This window comes from Hibiscus syriacus, unplaced genomic scaffold, assembly GCF_006381635.1.
Source record: "Hibiscus syriacus cultivar Baekdansim isolate YM2019G1 unplaced genomic scaffold, ASM638163v2 tig00112383_pilon, whole genome shotgun sequence".
Classification (NCBI taxonomy): domain Eukaryota; kingdom Viridiplantae; phylum Streptophyta; class Magnoliopsida; order Malvales; family Malvaceae; genus Hibiscus; species Hibiscus syriacus.
Window position 1 is genome coordinate 193,380 of NW_024063319.1, and position 27,842 is coordinate 221,221.

At 34.6% G+C, this 27,842-nt stretch overlaps 1 protein-coding gene across 2 annotated transcripts; it reads left to right on the forward strand.

The window, feature by feature from the left end:
* Positions 1-21,764: 21,764 nt before the first annotated feature.
* On the forward strand, positions 21,765-27,219 carry LOC120178898. Of its 2 annotated transcripts, XM_039184667.1 has the most exons (15): positions 21,765-21,769; positions 21,911-22,040; positions 22,591-22,681; positions 22,793-22,877; positions 23,128-23,197; positions 23,728-23,797; positions 24,511-24,580; positions 24,818-24,863; positions 24,950-25,202; positions 25,288-25,493; positions 25,621-25,695; positions 26,194-26,254; positions 26,465-26,545; positions 26,635-26,714; positions 26,944-27,219. In XM_039184667.1, exons 2-15 carry the CDS (start codon positions 21,925-21,927, stop codon positions 27,020-27,022), a joined length of 1,383 nt encoding a protein of 460 aa, XP_039040598.1. In that variant the 5' UTR covers positions 21,765-21,769; positions 21,911-21,924; the 3' UTR covers positions 27,023-27,219. The 2 variants fall into 2 exon arrangements, with proteins under 2 accessions (XP_039040598.1, XP_039040599.1); XM_039184668.1 differs by lacking the exon at positions 21,765-21,769 and having other exon boundaries at positions 21,952-22,040; positions 22,591-22,637.
* The last annotated feature ends 623 nt before the right edge of the window (positions 27,220-27,842 follow it).

The window sequence follows — 27,842 nt, forward strand, 5'->3', positions numbered from 1 at the left end:
AAAGTAGCTAGATTGGGTTAGGGTTTGGTGTCTTGGGCTAAGGTTAGGTTTAGTTTTGGGCTTATTTTTTTGTTTGGGTTTGGGGTTATAACCTACCAAAATAATAAAATATAATATTAATGTTTAGTACTTAATAATTAATATATAATAAAAAATAAAAAAATGACTAGAAACTCAGACAAAACGAGTGTTTACAACGGTAATTCTATCGGATTAAGTATGACTTGTTAGGGTTATTTTAGTTATTATAGATCTTGAGGCTATTCTAGTCATTTCATTCAATTCATATATATAGAGTATTTTCGATAGGTTAGTATTCAGATATTTATTTTGAAATCAGAATATACGAGTTTGATATGATCTCAAGGGATACGAACTCATTATCCAGACTTCCAAACAAATCAGGAGTTCAATTGGTAGATGTGTAGTTCTACCAAGCCAATAACGAATTCTCAGGTCAATTCCACTATTCAGATCAATTTAGATCCCTTTTTACTTCACAATGGTATTTTTGAAATTTTCTATCCAAATATTCCTAGAATTAGAACTTTTAGCGAGATTATTTAGCATTTAAGGATTTTGAGGTTAATTCCTTCATCGATTAAATCACTAACCTTGAATTTATTTCATATTGGTCTTATAATTTCTTATGTGAGGCATCTGAGTCTTATATAGTTTAGTAACTTTTTACCGTGTTCAGTTGGAGCTCGACAATAATTTGTACAAAATTGACAAATAATAAATATTTGTGCAATAATCAATATCAATGTGTTTCGTAAAACATGCAAAAGTAGTAATATATTACCTCAATTTCTGAGCCATATCGGTCGGCCATTTAAAGTCCATTTGATCATTCTCAAACTTGAGTTCAACGTTCCATAATATATCGAATATATAACAAAAGAATTTTCGTCAAAAATGAACTTAATCGAGAAAACGAATCGAATCAGAAGATAAAATGCTAAAAAATAACTTATTGAGTTTGAATTTGGCGAAAAGAACTTTGAATTTGGACTCAGGATATTTCTCAAAAAAATTTAACTTTTTGGTCAAAGTCAACCTAAAAGTCAACAGTCAATCGAGTCAACTAATCAGGTCACTGTTCAAAGCTAGTTCAGGTTGGGCTTTGTATGATTTGATTTTGATTAGACCTAGTAGTACGGTTTAAATTTAGGAATCACACAAGGGTTCCATAATTTTAGGCCACACACACAAACACTTTAGCCCAAAACATAAACATTTATCATATATTTTGAATTAGGGTTTTTAGACCCTCTACTAAAGGCGATACGACATGGATAATGAATCAAAATAGGGATGGCAATGGTGGCGTAATCGGTAGCGAGGGTCAACTCACGGTCACATACAGTGGGTTGATAGAGGGGCGGGTTGTATCGTCCCTGATCTAAGGTTAGGAATTTTGGGCGCCTTGGGTTAATTCTTTAGTTTATGGGAAGCCTTAAACAAAGTATCCAAGGAATTGGGCTTGATTTAAACCCAATAAGCAATAAAAAGGGATATTTTTAGTTTACAACCAGAATTAGAGGGATCAAGGAAGTGATTTCACCATTTTATCTTCAAAAGCTTAAAAACCCATTAAAATGGGTGATATCATGTCTAAAGCATGTCTCCATTTTTCCTTCATAAACTATTGTCTTATTCTATTCTATTTTCATCTCTTCTCCTATTTAGAAAGTGAATAAATGAGGAAACTTTGGTTTATTCTTCACTTTTTTATCAAACTAAGCGGGAGAGGTTGGAGAATGCTCTAAGGCTAAGAGAAAGGAAAAAACTTGCCTTGGGTTGAGCCATTGACACTACCAGTAGCCTAGATACTCAGGTAACTCATTTCTAACTCACATATACCATATGTAGCATTTAGATGAGATTCAGTAGATTGCATGAGCTTGAAGCATTTTCATGATAGATTCATTTTTTTTGGATGTTCCAGTATGTATTAAGACCTATTTTTGACCCTATTACCAAATAAAATACTTAACATCAGTTTGGGACTTCAATGGGGCATTTGGGTATGGAAATATATGATTTTCGTGCCAAACCAGGGCACCTAGTAGCAATGGTATCAATATTGTAAGAACGGTAACGATATTGTTTTTCAGTCAGGCATAAATTGAGTAGTTTTATAAGAGTAATATCGATACCAGGGCAGGAGTATCAATACTCCCCATAAGGGTATCAATACTAGGGATATTTTTCAAAACATCAAACCCAAATTTGGTATCGATACTCATCATAGGTATCGATACTACCTTAATCTAAAAAGCCACGTCAGTCATGATATCAATAACAACATGTGGGAATCGATAACAAAGGTCTGGTATCGATACTGAATGGTTAGTATCGGTACCCACGAGCAGATTTGGATAAATAATCCAAGGGTTAATGGATCATACTCGAGGTACACCATAAATTCAAAATAACACCGAATAAGACTTCAAGTGCTAACAACAACTAATATCATAATAGTAGAAATAATAACAACTAGGTTTACATAAAACTAGCCTTGTTTGACACTCGGGAAACATCCATGACACTCGAATGCCTTCAAGCATAAATACGATAGTCAATGGATATCCAAGTCAGTGCCAAGGCACTTCAGCAGCCGACTGGGCGCAGATACTCTAAAATTTAATAGAGTAATTCAGTGGAGTGTACATTTTCGATTCAACACCAGATCTCACTCCATTTACCCAAGGGATGGTGTACGTTTCTGATATAGCTCTGGACCTCACCTGGGCGCCCGTGAGTATTCCGGACGGCTAGAGGGGTGTGAGCTTTGAGATGTAGAATCCTCATCTGTACCATGATGCCAACCACAGTTTAGTAAATCAATATTTAGTATGATCAGACCTGTGCCACTAGCCATTTCATTTAGTAATTGTATATAGTATAGTATAATTATTAGTAAGGCACTGAGCTTGTAAGCTCAACGTTCAGAATATGTTTTCGTGCGCAGGTTCTAAGGGGTAGATCATGGGGAGTTATCATCACCAACATTCTAGTACAGCAGTACAAACCAACCGATACCATCAGAGTACGTCTTTAGTCATCTTTAGAAGGCATGTACTATTTATGGACCCTTGTGCGTATTCAGTCATATCATTGGATTGTATTTGGCACTGTATTATTTTGAGATATATTTTGGGAGCTCCCCATTACTTGTAAACCCAAATTATCATGTTTTATTTTTATTATTTATAGATAGATTATTTTCATTTATTTTAACCAGTTTTTTAAGAAAATTTTAGGGTTACTATTTTGGTAGTCCCATTTAATATATAAATCTATGTATTTTTGGTCAAATTGGACTAGGGTGTTACATTTAGTGGTATTAGAGTGTCTAGTTTTAGCCGATCCTAGGACCCCGTGAGTTAGAGTCAGTCAATGTTTGTATGTATGCCTCTAAGGAGTCAAGTGTACGATAACAACTGGAATGAAGAGAATGACCCATTTTTTATTTTAATTTCATATAGAATCCATGGTAGATGATGCAACTTATAGTCATAAGGGTAGAGATTAGAGTCATGCCTCATTAGTGGCAAATTTCAGTGATGATTTCATCTCAGATATAGTTCAGAGGCATGCACCAGTAGATGTGGGAGTTGAGGAGGCGACCGTTTTCAGGGACCTTACCTCCGTACTTAGACAGATAACTATGTCTCTCCCTAGTTCTTCAGTTGTACCTCATCCCCTGCCAATTCCCCTAGCTTAGCTAGTAGCATTCCCCATGAGTCCTCAATTGAGTGACTTCGTAGGTATAAGACTATCGGGTTCTTTGGTTCTGAGGATAATGACCACATAGCAGTTGATCAGTGGCTCCGAGAGATACTCTGGACCCTCATACATCTACATCTTACCCCAGAGGGTAATCTGGAGTGTTATTGCCTTGCTCAAGGGTGACGCCATAGATTGGTAGGAGATGATCGAGTTGTCTATGGAGCCATAGAGGCCGACCTAGGAGTAGTTCTTCTCAGAGTTCAGACAGAAGTATATTGGATAGACTCATACTGATGACTTGATGGAGCAGTTCTTGCACCTGACTTAGGGTGATCGCTCAGTGATGGACTATGAGGGAGAGTTCTTTAGGCTCAGTAAATATGCTTCAAAGTTGATTCTAATAGAGGAGCAACGTTGTCACGGGTTTAGAGAGGTCCTTTGTTATAACATTATAACACCTTACAGTCGATCCTCCTAGGGTCTTCGCTCAGCTTACCCATCAGGCGAAGGCGGTTGAGAGTGTTCTAGATAGACATGATAACCAATCCAGTGAGGCTGCAATACAGATTAGGAGAGCTACTAAGGTAGTGAAGCCATCTCAGACTCTGACCAAGAGGACCAGAGATTGTCAGGGTTTGTCAAGACCCTTAACAGCTCAATCAATGAGGATTAGGCAGAGTTCTAGCCGAGGAAGTAGGTCCGATTATAAGAGGAGACCACTAAACTTAGCCTCTGAGGGTAGCGCCAGTGATCCGACCAGAGTCTTCACTCACCCTATTTGTGCTCAGTGTGGGAGAAGGCACCCATGGATGTGCCAGTATGGTTTGAGGGGTTACTATAGTTGTGGCTCCTTAGACCACTTTGTCAGAGACTGTCTAGAGGTATAGGGTGCAGCGTCAGCAGCGACTCAAAGATCGAACGCGTTAGTATAAAGAGGTAGAGGGCCAGTAAGGGGTGTTAGTATTATGTCTGGTCAGAAGAGTTGTAAGACAGCCATATCAGTGGCTAGTGCAGAACCGAGAGTAGCATCTAGGCAGTATGCAGTGAGAGCATGGGAGAAGTGTGACGCGAAAAACATTATATTAGGTACATTCACAGTCATTTCCATGCTAGTTACCGCAGTGCTTAACCTCAGTTCCACTCATTCTTACATCTACTCCAACCTAGTTCAAGAAATAGAAACTCCAGCAAAGGATCTTGAGATAGGTGTTCGAGTATCGAGCCCCTTAGGACTATATGTCCTTGTTGACAAAATTTTTATTCGCTGCCCAGTGGGGATTCAGGACCAGTCTTTCCCTGCATATTTGATGGAGTTACCCTTCAGAGAGTTTCATATGATCTTGGGGATGGATTGGCTAACTGAAAATGATGTCAGTTTGATATGCAAAGACAAGTAGCTTAAATTCAGAATAGTTGATGGGACCAAGTTAGTAATGACTATTAAGAGATCCAGATAGACAATGATAGTTTCGGCTTTAAAAGCCCAAAACATTATTGACCGAGGGTGTGATTCCTTTTTTACATACATGGTCGACACTCGAATCTCATTCCCTACACTCGAGGATATCCTAACAGTGCAAGATTTTCCTAACTTGTTTCTAGGGAAATTGTCGGGCTTGCCACTTGAGCGAGAGTTAGAGTTTGGCATTGAGGTAATGTCGGGTTCAGCTCTTATCCATTACTCCCTATCATATGGCAACGATATAACTAAAGAGTTAAAGGATCAAATTCATGAGTTGTTAGAGAATGACATCATCTGACTGAGTATCTCTCCTTGGGGAGCCCCAATCTTGTTCGTTAAAAAGAAAGATGGGCCGATGAGGTTGTGCATCGACTGTAGGTAATTGAATAAGTTAACCATCAATAACCATTACTCACTCCCTAGAATATACAACCTCTTCGATCAATTGAGAGGAGCATGTGTCTTTTCCAAGATTGATCTATGGTTAGGATACTATCACTTGAAAGTCAAGGATGTAGATGTGGCGAAGATAACTTTTAGGATAAGGTACGATCATTATGAGTTCCTAGTAATATCGTTTGGACTCACCAATGCTCCAGCGGTGTTTATGGACCTAATGAATTGAGTCTTACACCCGTACTTAGATCAGTTTGTGGTGGTTTTTATAGACAACATTCTGGTGTACTCCCGATCAGAGAAGGAACATGATCAGCATCTTTGTATCGTTCTTAAGACTATCGGAGAAACAGTTGTATGTCAAATTTGGAAAGTGCAAGTTTGGGATATCAGAGGTATCATTTTTGGGACATTTCGAGTTAACAGGTGGCATCAGAGTTGACCCCCAAAAACTTCAGGTCATAGTAGGGTTGGAGCCACCCAAAAATGTGTTAGAGGTGTGCATTTTTCTTGGATTAGTCGGGTACTATCGTCATTTTATTCAGTGTTTCTCGATTATAATTGCCCGTTGACCAATTACTTTAGAAAGGGGTCCTCTTTGTAAAGAACAGTTGAAGGTCATCTTAACCCAAGCCCTAGTGTTAACCCAACCAGAATCGGGTAAGGACTTCACAGTTTTCAGTGATGCATCGTTGAATGGACTTGGGAGTGTTCTGATGTAGGAGGGTAAAGTTGTGGCTTATGCGTCACATTAGCTTATGCCTCATGAGTGTAATTACCCTACTCATGACCTTGACCTTTTAACAGTGTGTTAGCTTTGAAGATTTGGCGACACTACCTCTTTGGTGAGAAGTGTCACATCTTCTCCGATCATAAAAGCCTCAAGTATCTTTTCACTCAGAAATAGTTAAACCTCATACAATGAGATGGATTGAGTTGCTTAAGGACTATGATTGTGTGACATACTACCACCTAGAAAAGGCCAATGTTGTAGTTGACGCCTTGACTAGGAAGTCGATATCAGAGTAATGAGCCTTTCTATTATAATTAAATTTATCCAGCTATTATGGTTTGTTAGCTAAGTTACGAGTTGAACCAGAATTGGTAGGTGAAACCAAGATATACAGAGTTTGGATGATTTATTGAGAGCTCGGATTGAAAATGTCCATCTGGGCGAGGCCCCAGATTTTTAGTTATGCGATGGAGATGTGTTGTACTTTAAGGGTTAATTGTGTGTATCCGCAGACACTTAATTATGTAGTAAGATCCTCTTTGAGGAACATTACAGTCCACTCTCAGTAAACTCAGGCAGTAACAAGATGCATCAGGAGCTTCACCAATTGTTCTATTGGTCAGCTGTGAAAAGGGAAGTGTTAGAGTTCGTCTCTAGATGTCTAGTGTGTCAGTAGGTTAAAGCACAAAACTAGGTTTCCTCAGGATTGCTTCAACCCATTAAAATTCCTCAGTGAAAATGGTACAGGGTAACCATGGACTTCATGATCGAGTTACCAATAACCAAACAAAAACACAACCTAGTTTGGGCTAAAGTAGATCGCCTAACCAAATCAGTTTACTTCTCCCAATTAGGATGGACTACACCTTAGAGAGGTTGGCTCAGTTGTACATCTATGAGATAATGAGGTTGTACGGTGTACCGATTTTCATCATATCAAACAGATACCCTCAATTCATGTTTCACTTTTTGGAAACCCTCCATAAGTTCTTAGGTACTAAAATTTACTTCAACACAACATTCCATCCTCAGACAGATGGGTAGTTAGAGTGAGTTACCCAAATCCTTAAGGACATGCTTCGGTATACTATTGTAGATCTATAAGGTACTAGGGAGGACCACTTGTCGTTGGTGGAGTTTTCCTATAATAACAACTTCTAGTCAAGCATTCATATGGCTCCTTATGAGGCCTTGTAGGGGCGTAAGTGTAGGACTCTACTTTTTTGGACAGAGTTAAGCGAGGGTAAGATTGTAGGTCTAGACTTGATCAAAGAGATAGAGAATAAGGTTCGATTAATTTAGGGTTGACTTAAGGAGGCTTCAGACAGACAAAGGTCTTACGTAGACTTGAAACATAAAGACTTTGAGTTCGTAGTTGAGGACAAGGTGTTCCTCAAGGATCCCCTTGGAAGAAGGTACTCTATTTCGGGCACAAAGGGAAATTGACCCCATGCTTCATATGACCGTATGAATTACTCGAGAGAGTTAGACCAGTGGCTTACAGGTTAGCCTTGTCATTAGAGTTGAGGCGCATCCATAATGTGTTCCATGTATCTATGCTCAGAAGATATCGCTCTTATCCTTCATATGTCATACCCTTAGAGCAAATTGAGGTCAACCCATATATGACCTACACAAAAGAACCAATCAGAATCTTAGCAAGAGAAATACATAAGATAAGTAACAAGAGGATTCATTTGGTTAAGGTGCTATGGAGGAACCATGGCATCAAGGAGCTAACTTAGGAAACCAAGGAGGACATGCAACTTCAGTATCCTCATATCTTCAATCCAGGTAAATTTCAATGACAAAATTTTTTTAGGAGGGGAGAGTTGTAACACTCCAGACCACTGGTTAGGAGTTTTAGGCTAAGTCAAGATGGACATTGGGTTAATTCTTTAGTTTTTTAGAAGCCTTGAACCAAGTATCAGAGGAAATGGGCTTCGTTTAAGCCTAATAAGAAATAAAAAGGGATATTTTTAGTTTGCAGTAATAATTAGAGGGATCAAGGAAGCGATTTCACCATTTTGTTTTCAAAAGCCTGAAAACCCATTAAAATGGGTGATATCACGTCTGAAGCATGTCTCACTTTTTTCTTCATCAACTCTTGTCTTCTTCTCTTATTTAGAAAGTGAATAAATGAGGAAACTTTGGTTTATTCTTCAGGTTTCTTATCAAACCAAGTGAGAGAGGTTGGAGAAAGCTCTAAGGCTAAGGGAAAGGAAAAGCTTGCCTTGGGTTTAGCCATTGACACTACTAGCAATCTAGATACTCAGGTAACTCATTTCTAACTCATTTCTAACTCACTTATACCATTTATAGCTCATTTAGATGAGATTTGTAGGTTTAATGAGTGTTGAACAAAATTTTGATATAACAAATTAAGGCAACATGTTTTTGGACTTGAATTGAATTTATTCAAAATTTTCAAAGTTTTCAAAAATAATTCAAAATCCATTAAAAGTGAATTTGAGCACAAAACTGATTTTCAACATACGTAGTACCGATACTATTCTTACAGTATTGATACTATATGAACAGTATCGATATTGTTCATGTGGTACCCATACCAGAGGTAAGAGAAGTATCAATACTCTCTAGGTAATTCCATAATGCAAAAAAGGTACCAATACCCAAAGGAATACCTATATTACTTTACATAGTAGTATCGATACCATAGACTAGTATCGATATCGTCATGCCCAACGACTAGTAACTTCTAGTTTTTAAAAAAAAAATAACAAAGGTAGTACCGATACTCCCTATAGGAGTACTGATACCCTTTGTATTAGGCAGTTTTATTTTTACAAGAAAAACATCCCCAACGACCCCAAATCACTCCTAATGGCTAAAAATAGCCACAAACACATTCCAACATATAAATACAAGTTCAAGACACTTGAAGAAATATTAGAACACCTATCCAAGTAATCAAACACAAGAGAATAGCTTTTTACTCTTTATTTTTATTCTCTTGTAAATATTAGTGTTTTTGTGAGCTTTATTTTGTAAACACCCTACCTTTAAGAGGTTTTCTTTGTTTATATCTTTCTTTTTGTAAAGGGGTTTTGGTTCTAGCTGAGCTTTTGAAAAACTAGGGAGTTTTTGTAAAGGTTATCTCTTTGTCCTTGAAAAAGAAATAATAAATTAGTGGATTTGTTGAAAATTCCTTAGTAAGGAGCTAAGGTAATGGAGGTATATTTAGTTTAGAAGTCAAACCACTATAAATCGTTGTGCCAATTTTTCTATCTTTTATTCTCCTTACTCCCTAAACTCAAATTTACCATTTCACCCCCTTGTACATTTTTTGGTTGTTCAAATTGAGCTTCGAAAATCCCAACAATTGGTATCAGAGCTTAACTCTTTAGAAGGCTTCAGATCCTTGAGACGATCTTAGAAGAATCTCTACCAATTTCTGAAATAACCGATAAGAAGATGGATTTGACCTCTGACTCTTACTATATTGAAGATTCTCAATCGGTCAACAAGTCATCTTATTTAATGGAGCAAATTATGCTTATCGAAAGAATAAGATGATGCTCTTCATTCAAGACAATGATTTAGGAGCTTGGAACTGAATCATGAAGGGATACTCTATTCCACCCGTTGAAATGGATGATTGGAGTGATGAAGAGAAGAATAAATTCCAACTCAATGCCAAGGCTATGCACATCCTCTTTTGTGCATTAGGCTCGGATGAATATAGAAGAGTCTCCTCTTGTTCCAATGCCAATGAGATATGGGGCAAGCTCCAAGTCACTCATGAAGAAATCGATGAAGTGAGGGAAACCAAAATAAGTCTTCTCAACCATAGCTATGAAAATTTCAAGATGAAACCAAATGAAGACATCAAAGCTATGACAGATAATTTTTCGTGATTGTCAACGATCTCAAGTGATTTGGAGAAGTAATCACTAATGAGAAGCTTGTGAGGAAGATGATCTACTCTCTTCCAAAGTCTTGGCAATCGAAGAAGATGGTAATTATTGAAGCAAATAACCTCAAGTCACTCACTCTTGATGAGTTTATCGGTTCTCTTCTCACTCATGAGTTGATGATGAAGAAAATAAGAACAAGAAGAATGAGGCAGGCATTGCCTTCAAATCCACCAATGAGAGTAATCAAGATCCAAATGAAGAGGTGGATGAAGACAATGATGAATAAGAGATGGTCAAGTTCTTCAAAAGATTCAAGAGATTCATGATTTCTAAGGAAGTAAAGCATGAATTGAGCAAGAATAAAAGTCCCTCGGTGTGCTTCAATTTTCAAAGAACGAGAATGTCAAGTAAGGTTGTCCCCTCCTAAATAAGAATGGATCAAGCAAGAAAAAGGCTTTTGTGGCAACTTGGAGTGATGAAGATGAAGTAGCCAACCTATTCCTCATGGCAATCGAAGAAGATTCAACAGAAACTTCTAACTCAAATGAATTAGATTCTTATTCTTTTGATGAGTTACAAGTTTCTTACAATGAGTTGTATTTGGAATTTGAGACCATGAATTCCAAATATAAGAAATTAATTTCAAAAATTAAAGTTGAAAATGATTTGGTTTTGAAAGCAAAAGTTGATTTTAAAAAACAAAATGAATTTTTGAAAAATGATTTAGAGCTTTCAAAAGTCAAAATCAATGATATAGAAAAAGAAAATCTTAATTTGAAAGTTAAGATTGAGAGTTTAACAAAAGAAAAAGAATTAATTTCCAAAAAAAACTCATTATGTTTAAAAATGGCAAAATGCTCACATTGCCATTTTCATGGTCATATGGAACATACTTGTCATTTGAAGAAAGGAAAACGTTTTAAAATTAGACAAGAAAGGGTTCCTAAAGGAACAAGGGGCATTGAAACTAACGTCCAAGGATCCAAAGCAATTTGGATACCAAAATCCACTTAAATGTCTCTTTTAGGTGTGTGGGAGCAATGATGATGAAAATGAAGATATTCAAATGCTCTAGCCACACTCGAAAAGGAATGGGTAACCTCTAAACTTAAAAGCTTTTTGATTTTGCGTAATTGGTTGCTCATTTAATTAATGCATGCATGAGTTTGATTTTAAATGATTTTATGTTTTTTATATCATGTATGTTAAAAAGTTGTTATGATGAACACTTTAAAGCTTTAATGATTTTTCATAATTTTTAGTTCATCATAATGAATTTTAGTCAAAATTGTTTTTAAATGCAAATGATATCTCTCTAACAATTGATATCAAATTTTCAAATGCTTTAATTTTAGAAATTTTAATTTTTGACATAAATTTAAATTTTTATGCATGTGGTTTAAAATGCAAATGATATCTCTATAACAATTGATATCAATTTTTTTCAATGCATAACATTTTTGGATAACTTTATGCATATGCACTTAATTTCAACAATTGGTATTGCATAATTTTAGACTTGGATATATTGAATTTCATGTGTTACTAACATGTTTTTTATTATTTGTTGAAATTCAATTTTGTTTAAGTGTCAAGCTTTTAAAGTCAAATTTGTTTTGGAATGCACTTTTTGAAGAGGAGCTTCTGAATTTTCAAATGATTTTAATGTTAAAATTATCACTTACTCTCCAATGTTAATTTTGAATTTTAAAGTTGAATTATTTTTTATATAACAAAAAGGGGGAGAAATATGGGTTTGAAAAATTCAATTTCTCAATGAAAAAGGGGGAGCTAGACATTTTCCAACAATTGATATCTTTTTCATTAAATATTTTATTAAGGGGGAGTTTTGCAAAAAACAAATTTTCAAATGTTTTGTTATGTCAAAAAGGGGGAGATTGTTGAACTATATTTTGATATAACAAATTAAGGAAAATGTTTTTGGATTTGAATTAAATTTATTCAAATTTTTCAAAGTTTTCAAAAATAATTCAAAGTCCATTAAAAGTGAATTTGAGCACAAAACTGATTTTCAACGTACGTAGTATAAATATTGTTCTTACAGTATCGATACTATATGAACAATATCGATAATGTTCATGTGGTACCGATACCAAAGGTAAGAGAATTATCAATACTCTAGGTAGTACCGATACTGCCAGCATTGCTCAAATTCCATAATGCAAAAATGGTACCGATACCCAAAGGGGTACCGATACTACTTTACATAGTAGTATCGATACATAGGCTTAGAATCGATAACGTCAGGACCAACGGCTAGTAACGGCTAGTTTTATTAAAGCATAACAAAGGTAGTACCGATACTCCCTATATGAGTATCGATACCCTCTGTACTGGGATGTTTTATTTTGCATAGAAAAACATCCCCAACTGCTCCAAATCATTTCCAACGGCTAGAAACGACCACAAACACATTCCAATATATAAATACAAGTTTAAGACACTTGAAGAAGGGTTAGAACACCTATCCAAGCAATCAAACACAAGAGAAGAGATTTTCACTCTTTATTTCTATTCTCTTGTAAATATTAATGTTTTTGTAAGCATTATTTTGTAAACACCCTACCTTTAAGAGGTTTACTTTATTTACATCTTTTTCTTTGTAAAGGGGTTTTGGTTCTAGCTGAGCCTTTGAAAAGCTAGGGAGTTTTTGTAAAGGTTATCTCTTTGTCCTTGAAAAAGAAAGAACAAATTAGTGGATTTGTTGGAAAATCCTTAGTGGGGAGCTAAGGTAGTGAAGGTAGACTTAGTAGAGAAGTCGAACCACTATAAATCACTTTGCCAATTTTTCTATCTTTTTTTCTCCTTACTCCCTAAGCTCAAATTTTCCATTTCACCCCCTTGTACATTTTTCGGTTGTTCAAATTGAGCTTCAAAAAATCCCAATAATTAGCTTGAAGCATTTTCATGATAGATTCATATTTTGGGTGTTTCATCATGTATTAAGACCTATTTATGACCCCTAATACTAAATAAAATACTTAAACATCACTTGGGGACCTCAATGGGGAATTTGGGTATGGAAAGATAGGATTTTGTGCCAAAATAGATCACTCAGTAGCGAAGGTATCGATATTGTTATTCTGTCAGGCATAAATTGGACAGTTTTATAAGAGTAGTATCGATACTCATTCATTGAGTATCGATACCAGGGAAGGAGTATCGATACTCCCCATAGGGGTATCGATACTGATGTATTTTTCAAAACATTGAACCAAAATTTGATATCGATACTCAATCGAGTAGCGATACCCAACACCATAGTATCGATACTCATCCTAGGGTATCGATACTGCCTTAATCCAAAAAGCCACGTTAGTCGAGGGTATCGATACCAAAGGTCTAGTATCGATATTGAATGGTTAGTATTGGTACCCACGAGTAGATTTGGATAAATAATCCAAGGGCTAAGAGATCAGACTCGAGGTACCCCATAAACTCAAAATAACACCAAATAAGACTTCAAGTGATAACAACAACTAATATAAGAATAATAGAAACAATAATATCTAGGTTTACATAAAACTAGCCTTGTTTGACTCTTGAGAAATAGCCAGGACACTTGAGTTGCTCCTAGCAAAAATACAACAGTCAATTGATATCAAAGTCAGTGCCAAGACACTTTAGCAGCTGACTGGGCATAGATGCCCTAAGAGTCGACAAAGTAATTTAGTGGAGTGTACGCTTCCGATGCAACTCCAGATCTCACTCCATTTACCCAAGGGCTGGTATACGTTTCCGATGCACCTTCGTACCTCACCTAGGTGCATGCGGGTATTCCGGTCGGCTAAAGGGGTGTGTGATCTCTGAGATGTAGAACCCTCAGCCGCACCATGATGCCAGCCACAGTTTAGTAAATCAGTATTTATTATGATTAGACATGTGCCACTAGGCATTTCATTTAATGATTGATTATAGTATTAATGAGGCACTCAGCTCGTAAGCTCGGCGTTCAGAATGTGTTTCTATGCGTAAGTTCTCAGAGGACGATCATGGGGAGTTATTATCACCAGACATTCTATTGCAACAGTACAGTCCAGTCAACACCATTAGAGCACGTCTTGAGTTTTCTTTAGATGGCATGTACTATTTATAGACCCTTGTACGTATTCAGTCGAATCTTTGAATTGTATTTGGTACTGTATTATTTTGAGATATATTTTGGGAGCTCCCATTATTTGTAAACCCGGATTATCATGTTTTATTTTTACTATTTTTTATTAGATTATTTTAGTGATTTTAACTAGTTTTTAAAGAAAATTTTGGGGTCACTATTTTGATAGTCCCGTGTAACATCTAAATCCATGGATCTCTTGTCAAATTGGATTAATATGTTATATGAGGTGATGATGATGAAAGGGTTTGAAAGTCAACCGCTCTATTCCTCTCAAATAACGATCAACGACGTAAATCAAATGGTAGGGTTCAGGTCATGAGTTGTCGGGGATCAAGCAGGTATCGATGGTGTCATGCACAGATGACGCACGATGACAGAAAGTTGTCATATTTAAATGAAAGAACAAGAGAAGAGTTTGGGTTCTCGTCGAACATTCAAGGTTTTCTCCACGGTGATGAGGGTGACATTTCGGTGCGTGAAAGGTAGGGCTAAGATCGGAACGGGGTGGTGCATTCAACGGTGAGGGCGATGTAAGATACGACCATCGTAGATGGCCAAAATTATAGATGTGGCTTGGAAAAACCAGCGAACCTTCAAAGTTTCCTCCACGACAAACGACATCGGTTGTTGGTGAATAGCTTACAGGATTTCAGTCGCGGGGTAGGGGCGGTGTACAACACCATCGATTGGATGGTGGCAGATCAGCGAATTCGGCGGTGGGACAATAATGTTTAAACGGTTTATAGGTGTTGGTTCAATACACACTGGGGAGGAGTAGGTTCAGGGATTTAAAATCCCACCTAGGAAACTTTAAGAAATATGTTTAATAAAATAAACACCTTCAGTGACCTAGCCTAGCATAGGAAGCTATTACTTGAGTCACGGGTTCAACACCTACCAATATCACATTTCATTATTATTATTATTATAGGCTGGTAGAGGTTGGGTAAATTTGATTTGGGTCCATGAATTTTCTGAGAATTTGGAAAACTATCTTAAGAACTTCAGGATCTTGTGATTTGGTCCCTAAAATTGAAATAAATTCAGTTAAATCAATTAATTAAAAAATAAGGGTACGACAATTTGTGATCATTGTTTCATGATTTATACAAATAGTTAAAGATAATGTTGTTCTCCCTATAGGTCATGAGTTCAAGCAGTTACGTTTGTGGGTGTGTGTATGTTTCAATGAAAAAATGATTGTAAAGAGATACAATCTTATAATCACTCTAGACTATTAAGAAAATAAAATGAACAAATAATTAATTTTTCTTTAATTCTAGACAAATTTAATGATAAAAATATGACTAAACAAAATAAAATAAAAAGTTAATCTGATAAGACACAAACTCTACAAAAAAAAAGAGGGAGAAAACTATATTTACATAGTTTATTATAAAAGATAAGTGAAAATTACGGTGGCGACACTGATTTCGATGTTGGTTGCTGATTGCTAATTCACTTTTCTCTTTGTTTCTTTTTTTATTTTATTAATAAGAATAATTATGCCTTCATGACACTTTTTCTATGTCTTTGTGGCATGTTTTTCGTTTTTTTTTCGATCATTTGGTCGTTCTTTTATTTATGTTTTTTCAGTGTTAGTTTTGACGATGTCATGATTGATCAAGATGGTTTTTTATAATCTTGATTATCTTCCCTGTTATGAACACTCAGATCTCTACACATTTTCCATGTATGGTCCTTGTATGCTCTAAAGTGTTCATAAAGGGAAATTCCAAGGAGATGAACACTCCATTGGTATTCTTTCCGATCTCTACGCATTTCACCGCACCACCGTAAATTCCCTCTGCCCCTACCGTACTCCAGTTCGGTAGTTTCCACCGGCCCTAGGATTTGACAGCGGACTTAAAAAGGAACCTACAGACGCTTTACGCCCCGGATAAAGCTTGCATCCTCTGTATTACCGCGGTTGCTGGCACAGAGTTATCCGATGCTTATTCCCCAGATACCGTCATTACCCAGGAAAAAGAAGTTCATGACCCATGGGCCTTCTACCACCACGCGGCATTACTCCGTCAGGCTTTCGCCCATTGCGAAAAATTCCCCACTACTGCCTCCCGTAGGAGTCTGGGTCGTGTCTCAGTCCCAGTGTGGCTGATCATCCTCTCAGATTAGCTACTGATCATCGTCTTGGTAAGCTATTGCCTCACCAACTAGCTAATCAGACGGGAGCCCCTCCTCGGGCGGATTCCTCTTTTTCTCCTCAGCCTACAGGGTATTAGAAATCGTTTCCAGCTCTTGTTCCCCTCCCAAGGGCAGGTTCTTACGCCTTACTCACCCGCTTTTATAACAGTTTTCCAATTGAGATTCTTTCAGAAATTATGTATTGAAAGTAGTCCCCTATGGCTTAATCGTGGAAGTTTCAATGCTTTTTTCTTGATCCTTTGTAAGCATAACTACCAATTAGCCTCATGACTACCCTCACTTTAACCCTAAGTCAAAGTGGTCTAAGAGTAGTCGTAGTCTTCCTCCCAGTCTGATATTGTCTTGATTCGTTCATTTGTTAAGTAGAGGGCGTGAATCTTTTTCCTTCTGTAGGCCCATACCCCTTTCCTTTTGTCTGATGATGATAAGTTCCTTTTAGTCCTTCTATCGTTGTAAGTATTAATTAAGTATTCCTGCTAGTCTTCCAATCATATACCCTCTGCATCATATAGGGGCATATCCTACTTCAATCCTCAATCACGTAAGCATACCTACCTCAAGACAGGAAGAATGCCCCCTTTTTCTTTTTTAGAATTATTCCAGTCTAAGGCCTAATCCTTCCCAAAAGTGGATAATCTTATCATCCTTTCAGTTAGCGCTTTGGCAGCTCTTACGAGTACTCTAGCAGTTGGTATTCCTTTAACATGAAAGAAAGTAATCGACAACACTCAAGCTTGATCAAGAAGGGTACCTTTGCAACTGTATAAAGATCTGGCACTGTCTTCTCAAAATCGAAAGGTAAAGGAAGAGGAAAAAAGGAGCTAGAGTGAATACGATACGAGAGGATCGAGAACAACGTACGAGGTACAAAGTGACTTGACCAACGGGAGGGGGAGCACACCAAATATGGCTTTTTTAACAAAGATAATGTCACTTTCATTGTTGAAGACGCCTTTTGAATGCCTCCAATAGCCCAAGGAACGAAAGAAAGAAGAAGACTTTCGATGCCACTGGATTGAGCAATAGGGATTGATTTGATAAGAACACGCCAAATTATATATTTAGTATAATTTCAAGTATTTTTTTTTAATAATACTAGCCTCTTCTATTAAAAGAAACACATAAATATTTTTTTGACCCATAAGATAATCATACACATACCAATTGATTGGTTTGTCTATTTTAACTCCATTTTGTTTGAAAGAAATTATGTAAAAGAAAATAGTAAATGAAATCGGACTGGTAATTTCTGTGTAAGCCCAAATTACTTTAATAGAATAATGGCCACTAGGGAATGTTGGCATGAGCTGCCATTACCATTTAACGCAATGGGTTATAGAGACGACAACAAGCCCATAACTATGATTTAAAATTCAAATTTATTTATTATTTACATTAAATATAAAAACAATTTAATTTAATTTGTTAAGTATTTAGTAAGATCAAAAAGTAAAATTTTTAAAATAAATATAGCAGTGTCAAATTTTGGAATCTATTCGTATTAAAAATGTAACGATTTGGAATAATATATTTTAAAGGTTAACATTACATTTTTCCTGTTTAATTATTACTATTTGATTTATTGATAGATTTTAGGTCTAATTCTGCAAAATTTCATCATAGGGATAATTTTCTAATCCAATCTATTTTGTTTACGAACATTATGATTCAAACTTCTATCGTTATTTAAGATATTTAATGCCTTGTTTATTAGATCAATTGATTGTTAATATTGAATAGAGTATTTAAATTTCTAATTATACAAGTTGATGAGTTCTATTTTACGGCTCAAATTTTATTTTAAATTTTTTGAAGTTTAGTTTATAAAATTTGAGTCGAATTGCTCTATTTTATGTTTAAATTTAATTGTAAATATTTAAAATATTATGGTACTTATATTCCACTTTAAACTATTTTCTAAAATCATATACAATACATATATATTTTTTTCATATTTTCTACGTGTGATATATATTTACACACGCACAGAGTTAAGAGACATGAATTAAACTTAAAAACTAATATACTAATTATTGATAATTTTTTATTATTCGAGTTATATTTTATAATTAGACTCTATTTTGAAAAAAAATGGTAAAATGGCATCAGAGGTCCCTGTACTTTTGAAAATGAATCAATGTGACACTCGTATTATTTTCTCTCAATGTAACCCTCAAACTCAGAAAATAAACTCAATATGGCCCATTGACCAATGTTTTTCGTCTTTGATCATTACGGTGTTGATGTGGTAGTCTACGGCGGTTGATAACGTGGCGAATAACATGACAGATGGGCTAAATTGGTAACTCAAACATGACAGATGGATTGCCACGTCAGCATTGTGCACGTTAGCACCGTAATGATCAACGACGGAAAACCTTGGTCAGATAAAATGTCACATTGGGTTTATTTTCTGAGTTGGAGTGCCCATTGAGAGAGAAAAAAAAATACGAGGGACACGTTGGGTTTTTTTCCTCTTCAAAACTGTAAAGATCTCTGATGTATTTTTGTCATTTTTTAAATCAAGTCGAATTTATAAAATTACGAAAAAAAATCAGTTCGAATAAACTATTTTCAAGTTAAACTAAATCTATAAATATATATATATATATATTTAAATCGAATTATGCCACACCGCAATAGCATGAAAGCTTTAGCATGAAGATTTTTAAGAGCCCTCCAAAAAACTCCTCTCCAATCTAATTAACAAATGAAGGTTCCCGCATGGGATTTTGAAAACTACAATTAATATCCCAAACCACACATTCCAGGTCAATGTCAGGGTGAATTAAACAGAAATATAATTCTAAAACCATAAGCATGGATTTAGTGTTTGCACTAGAATTTAGCTTTTACTATTTTTCATATTTCTTTTATGCCTCATATATAAGATTTAGAACAGAAACGTTTTATTTAATTATCAATATTAGTTTTGTTGATTAATTAATTCACGTTAGATATTTAAAAATATATTCATAATATCAACAATCTTAATTTAGTTTCCATAGATCAACCCGTCGTAGAAAAATAAATAGAACTGTCGACGTGCAATTTTTTTTTTTTTAAATGATGACATGACATTATCTTATGGTGACACTTCAATATCAACGTTAATTTTTAATGAAGGGTGACCAAAACTTAATTTTAAGTATAATTTTAGAAAGGAATAATAGTTTAGTGATCAAAATGGAATACAAAATTGATGACTAAATATGTAATTTACCCTTGATTATCTTCCTTGTGTTGCATACTTTTTGAGGTCGATGTGCAGCATATGACTTTAATTCAATTAGATATTATTTAACAAGAAACAAATATTAATAATAATAATAACCTATCAAGTGATATGAGTGGTAGAAAGAAATAATGTTCTTTTTAAAAATTTTAGGTTTGAACATTTACGTCTATAAAATGTATTTACATTATCAATTAGTTAAAATTTTCTAACAAATATTACTTTATAATCATCTCAAACTAATAATAATAATAATAATAATAATAATAATAATAATAATAATAATAAGGCTTAATATAAAAATAAGTGTTCAAACTATACCTAAATTTAACTTTTAGGGCCTAAAAGATTTTTCGTTAGGTGTCTAATATTTTCTCCGTTACGCTTTTAGGTGTATACTATTAAAAAACCGTTACGTGACATATGTCACGTTTATATTTTTTATTATATATATATATATATATATATATAATTTGAACATGTCTCTTAACATTTTTTTAACGGTAGGTACATAAAAGTGTAACCGATAAAACATTAAACACCTAATTTTAATAAAAATTCTTTAGACACCAAAAATCAATTTTGAATATAATTTGCATATTTATTTTATATTAACCCTGATAATAATAATAATAAAGATGTGTTACCCAAAAAAAATTAAAGATTAACTAGTGGATAATTATTTTACTAAGTTATAACCTTTTTTTCTTTCGTATTATAAATTTATTTTATTAACTATTTCATCATTTCATTAACCCATCATGGTTAAAACTTACTAGCATTTTTTATTATACCAATAAATAAGGATGATCTATGAAGATATCTAACAATGTAAAATCCTTAAAAATTAGTAAACAATTAACAAAATTCTTGAACTTTTGAAGAAAATTATTAAGAAATTATAAAAACAATAATAAATTTAAAAATATTGTTTAAAATTTTATAAATATAACATTTTGAAAAAAATAAAAAATAATTAAAAATATTAAAAATCACTTTTTAAGAATTAAAAAATTGAAATTGAAATATTAAAGAATATTATAAAAATGTTCCTAAACAATCTAAAGGTATGCATATAAAAAATATTTAAATGAAATATTATCTTATAATCACCTTAAACTATTTAAAAAATATGAATATAAAATTAGCATAATTATATAAATAATAAGGATAACTACATAAATTTTTTTGTTGCCCTCTAGATTCAATGCTTCTTCTCGACTAATATGGATCGACTCGGGTCGTACATCTAATTTTGGTGGGTGAATCTCTCACCCAGAATTTTCTATATATACAAAGACTCGAACATGAAACATTGCTTAAACGATATTAAATTACTTACTATTTGAATTAACCACCGTTGATATGATAACTACATAATTAAAAGCTAAGAGAGTACAACTTATAATCATGAGGTGGTTATTATTATTATTATTATTATTATTCTAGTATATTTTAATATTTTTAATTATTTACATAATTTTTTAAACATTGTAAAAATTTGAAAAATTTTAAAATTCTATGAAAACCATCAAATCACTATTATACATGAATTAAAATACTATATAAAATTATACATTTTTTAAAAAATTTATAATAAATTTAATATTTTAATTTAATTAAATACGAATCAAACAATTTTAATAGTAAATAAATTATTGTTATTACTTAATCTCAGTTCAAGCATTAATGTCAAAATTTGAGAGTTATTTACATTTTACTAGTACTTACCCAATAAAAAACTAATGATAAATTTAATATTTAAATATACTTTAAATCAATAAAAAAAAACTAAGGATAGATTTAATATTTATATATCAATAATATACGTGGGATTTGCCTACGTAATTATCATGTGGACCCCGCTTGCTATTTTCCTATTGTTCTTCACCAAATTACCCTCTTATTTCACCTCCCACCTGTTCATTCCCCAAGGGTAATTTCGCCCAACGCCACCCTTGACTTTCAAGATCAACTAGACAAACCTCGGCCTTGCTTACTTTTGCTTTGGCGTGAAACCCAAGTTGTCTTTTTTTTCCTTTTCTTGATTTTGATTCTGATTTCTTTCTTTCTCATCTCTGGGTTTCTTAAGATTCCCGTCAAATTTTTCTATTTTTAATTATCCAAAAAAAAAATTCTATTTTTGTTGTGGGAATGTTGTTAGAGAGAAGGAGAGTGATGACATGGAGAAAGGTGGGGAAGTCGCTGCCGGCGTTGGTGGCCCATGCCTTGCTCTTCTCCTTCACCCTCTTGCTCGCTCTCAAGCTTCACCACGCCCTCTCTTACTCTTGGTGGTTCGTCTCTCTTTCTCTTTTCATTTTGCTTTTGGGTTCCGTTTTCCATGGATTCCCTTTTTTACAATGGAGAATAGACATGGTTGTAAGATGGACACTTTGATTGTTTGCGTGCTTAATCTCTAGAATTCTATATTTTTGTGCGCATTGAAATGTTCTATACAGTGAAGCATTAACTGGTTTAGCTACTCTTTTGGGATGGCCATGAAATTCAAACATATAACAAGTGTCATAGAGTATCAATGTGTTATTCTCTTTACACAATTCATGATATACTCGGTAATTGATCTGTTGGATACTTGTGGAGTTGGGGTCATATATGAAGTTAACGGTTTAGATAATTATTACCTGTCCATCAAGCATAGATGTTCTTATGAAACTGCAAGTTATACGCTTACTCTTTATAGGTGAATAGTGTGGAACAGATCATGTAAACATCTTCTGTTGCTAAGCGTGGAGATGAGAACATGCTAATCATCTTATGCTAGTAAGAGAGCATAGCACGCTTTCTCTGCTATTTATTTGTTTGCTTTTTTACTTCATTGTGCAGGATTGTATTTTCCCCTTTATGGCTTTTTCATGCAGCTGTATCGCGTGGTAGGTTTTCTTTGCCTGCTCCAACAATGCCTCACGATCGCCATGTATGACAGATAATCTCTAAGTTCGGATGTTATCATTAACTGTGAGAAAATTGTTTGTGCAAGTATATTTCATAATAATCTAGATCAATAACCTGCGTTTCTCTTGGACAGTGGGCTCCATTTCATGCTGTCGTGGCAACGCCATTGCTTGTTGCTTTTGAGCTACTTTTGTGTACACATCTCGACAGCAGCTACGGTACGCAGGCAACATCCTCTGAACATGATAAGCCGTAGATATTCTTGTTCTTATTAAAAAGTCTATCCTCAAATTATTATTTTGTTTACTCCATCTTAGTTATATTTTCCAATTACTGAAGGGGCATTTGTATTATTGATTCCTGAATAACTTTCTATGTTCAAGTTAGCATGTTAATCTTTGAGTATCTAATATTCCCAACCAGTTTTCTTATTAATTTGAGTTATCTATAAAAATGGATGTGTTGCAGTTGTTAGTTTGAAGATTGTCTTTATTCCCCTGCTCGCATTTGAAATAGCTATTCTGATTGATAACATCAGGTAATTCCTTTCTCCCCATTATTTTGTTAATTGTCATATTTTTTTGCTTGAGTTCTTAATATGTTCTGTAAAATCTTAGGTCTATTAGCTAAATTGGTTTTCTAAAGTTGGTCGAGCCAACAAGAATCTGAATGAAATCATACAAAATTTATCGACAGTTTGAGCTTAAAAGACCCACTATCCACTATGTGCTATCTGGTCCACTATGTGGGTTTATATATATAGTGGTGTGGACTTTAGCCTCATGCAAACTTCATATGTTGCTTACTCCAAATTCATAAAACTGTATTTCCCATTCTCACCTAGCCTGACTGTAATTATGTTTGGGAATAAAATTTTGCATTGCATTGTTTCAACTTTCAAGTCTTTTGGCTCACTATAGCAAGAGGCAACGATGCTATAGTATTTCCGCCAAGTACCAAGTCAATTGTAGGTGGGTGTGCGATTGTAGTTTTAAATGTTAATGTTATTCAGATTCATCTTATCAACTGTTTCTAGGTGTAATGAAATTATCTCTAATTTTTTTACAGGATGTGCCGAGCTTTGATGCCTGGAGATGAGGAAAGCATGAGTGATGAAGTGATATGGGAGACCCTTCCTGTAAGTTTGTATCATTAGTGAATAAAGGATTTATTTCAGAGGTATCACATAACTCATTAAAAATATTGTGCATGTCGGAGTTCGTGCTTATGGTTCTAAGTTCTATAACTGAAAATTTATCTGGTTATAAAATTTGGCTGCTTTTATTCAAGCATGGTTGTGTTTCCTTTCATGGTACAATTTTCACGTGGGACAACTTAAGTTTGAAAGAAAAAAAAGTTCCCATGTTCTGTTGTGTCATACGGTTAATTAAGAAGGGGAAAAAGCTAAAAATGTAAAAGAAACAGAGATAATGATATTAATATTTGGATCTGCTTACATTATAACATGTCATGAATACATCATGCTCGTACTTCATGGAGCACCGTCATGGATATAATGTGATATGCGTATGGTGACACTGTATATTTATGCTAATCCATTTTTAAAAGAGAACCGTAAACTCACCCTAGTTGCTCTTACTTTTCTATGACGGTGCTATTCTCGTCTTCTTCTGGTTCATAGTTCCAGTTAAAGCAAATCTGAACTAGTAACTATGGCCATCATGTCTGGGCGCGTCATCACTGTGTCCAAACTTTTTTTTTATGATGTCCTGGTGTTTCTCCATGTCCATGCATCATATCTTATACTTGTGTCCTGATTGTAATGATAACATATATGCCTTGATAATTAGAGAGAGAACTGATGTTAAATTTCTGGTATTTGGTTTGTAGCACTTTTGGGTTGCAATATCTATGGTCTTCTTTATTGCCGCCACAACTTTCACTCTTTTAAAGTTATGTGGTAAGTTGTTTGTTTCTTAGTTTTAAGGGTAAGATGTCTTTTGATCTACCTTTTTTTTATTTCTTTGTTATTTTTGGTACCATTTCATAGCACATTTATTTTTCTTTGTTACAAATGTGTATTTAATAATGATTGATATGTTAATGATTCCTTTTTCCTGCTAAGTTATATTTTCTAGTTTGAAACCATTCATCATATGCGTTGCTAATGCATTTGTTCATCTTCAATGATGTGCAGGTGATGTTGCAGCTCTAGGCTGGTGGGATTTATTCATAAATTTCGGGTACAATACGATCATTTTCCAGTGATTGTTTTGTGTTTTAACCCTGTCATTCTTCTACTGTAGTAATCTTTTACGTTGTGTTGCAGTATTGCAGAGTGCTTTGCCTTTCTTGTTTGTACAAAGTGGTATAACCCACTAATTCATCACAATTCTCACCTTGGGGAATCCAGCTCATCTTCATTGACAATAAGATATCTTGATTGGAACAGAGGCTTGGTAATATCTTCTGATGAAGACAGCCACCAGAACAGTAGAATGTGCAACCTACAAGATATGGGTGGACATGTTATGAAAATTCCATTTATTTGTTTCCAGTTCATGCTTTTCATGCACTTAGAGGTATAGTTGTTGTGAATGGCCTCTGTTTGATATATTTTTGAATGTTAAAGTTGTATCTGTATCACATATTAAACTGTGATGTCAGGGAACACCTCCTAGTGCTAGAAATATATCAGCCCCAGTCCTTTTTTCTCCCCTTCTGCTGCTACAAGGAGCTGGGGTTGCTCATTCTGCATATAGATTGATGGAGGAAATTATTATTTTATTACATACCGGAGCTGGTTCTGGAAGATACATTGATATATCATCAAAAGTTCGTGAATTTTTTGGGTTCTTGCACCATGGGTCAAGGTAGTGTTCGTGAAGAGTTATCTTTAAATCTCGGTTAACTGTTGGTTAAATTCTTCTGAGTCAGTACCAAGTGAAGTCAAAATGAAAGAATTGTGCACACTTCAAAATTGTTGTCTTTTCTCAACAGGTTACTGGGTTGGTGGTCAATTGATGAAGGGAGTAGAGAGGAACAGGCTAGACTTTACTGTTCAGGGACATCTGGGTTGGTGTTCTGTATTGCACTATTGTTCCTTTATGCTTGCAGTCATCTAGTACAATGTATAAGCATCCATTTTGGCTGCTTTCTGTAAGGTTTACTAAACAAGCTTATAAGTGGTTGATCGCCAGTCATTAATGGATGCAAAACAATGCAGATGACTTAATTCACCTATAATCAGTAGTTACTAGTTAGTCAAATACCCAGAATAGTAAAGTGCATAGTAAATCTTTAAGTTGGATAATATCTTCTCTTAACAGTGGAGATACTATTGTAGTTTGCTCATAGTTTAAATTAACAAAAAAGAATGTATGAAATGCATTTGTAAAAGAGAATGGAGTCATGAGATGCTTTAGCAACAATATTTGTTTTCTTCTCATACCATTTGCCAGTTCACTTGTTCTTTTCTCATGTTATGGTTTCTTCTTGAGTAGTTCATAGATAATCTCGGGCTTTACCTACTTGTCTCGTCGATGATCTTTTCTTTCATCCTCAAACATTCAGATATAACACTTTCTCACCTGATATTGTGAAGAAAAGACCCAAATCAGATCTTGTTGAGGAGGTAAACAGTTTTTTTCATCTTCTAATTGTGAACTATAGTTTGTTGCTTTACTTTTGCAAACCTTTTTTTCGGGTGGGGTTCTGATCTGTTTGCCAGATTGAAATCTGTCTACTATTGAGCAAAATTAGACTGGTGCTGATCTTCGACCGTTTGAAATCTGTCTACTATCGAACAATATTAGACTAACATTTTCAGACCTTCTAAATACAGATAAAGAGATTACAAGCTGCACTGAGTGAGCAGACCGAAGTCACCATGTACAGCCAGCAGGAGTTTGAAAGACTTCAATATGTATTATTTCAGCACCAAGTTATTCTAGTTGTTGGATAAATATATTTACTGTATTGCTTACTTATCAAATGAATGTATCTGTAACTCAGGAAAAGATTCTGTGTAGAGTTTGCTTTGAGGAACAAATCAATGTAGTCCTCCTGCCATGTAGACACCATGTCCTCTGTAGGTATTTGCATCTACCCTGGTAGTGCTAATATTGTCAGTGCCCTTTCAATTCCAGCTGTTATCTCAGCCTTGGACTATTGGTTAATTCTAAGATTTCTTGGAAATCATTGGCGTAGGCATCATATGTACTATATGTTATGGTATTGACATAAAGTCATAACTTTTTTTTCGTATCAACGGATGCGGAACTTTTTTTTCGATAATTATTAATAATGTTCTTTCTTTCTCAGTACTTGCTGTGAGAAGTGCAAAAGGTGTCCAATCTGCAGGGTTTTTATCGAAGAGCGGTTGCCGGTCTGTGATGTGTAGTATCGAATTACCTGTAGAAATCGTGTAAAATTTTCGAAACCGTTGAAAGAAGTGCTTGTGATTTTAGAAGAAGCAAGCATTGAGAAGCTGGGCCATTCTGGTTTCTTGGAAAGTAATGTAGTTGTGTTATGTCATTGAAGAATTGTAAAATTGACTTGGTTCATTGTGAAATGAAATTAGTGGTTTTGAGTGCCCAACTCCATTTTGACTTGGTTTTCTATCTACACATGTACAGATAGAAATATACTGTTTTTTTTTTCAAGGTAACATTTGATAAATCATGGGCTCTCTTTCTTTTTTTTGGGTGATATAGGAATAAGGGCAAACTATACCATTGACCACTTACGATTTAGCCCTTTTACTTTTATCACCAACCTTTCAATTTTGTCAATCAGACTACGTAACTATTTAATTATATCCAATCAAGCCACTTAAATATTTGACAATTAATTAAATTTGCATAATTATTTATTTAGTCCTCAATATTTATACATTATATGAATTTAGTCCTAATTTGAATTTAATTTAATAAATTAAGCATTCAATCAAGATGTGAAACATGTCAACATATGATCATGACACGTGTCGTTAGTGATACGTGTCACCACCTGATTTGATGATTTTTTGTTAATTTTGTTTTGTTTAATTAAATAAGTTTTCTATCCAATAAGATGATAACACGCATCACCTCTGATTTATTTAATTAAACAAAACAAAATTAATAAAAAAATATCAAATCAGGTGGTGACATGTGTTACTTTTCACATGTGTCATGACCATGTCTTGACATGTGTCACATCTTGATTGAATGCTTAATTTA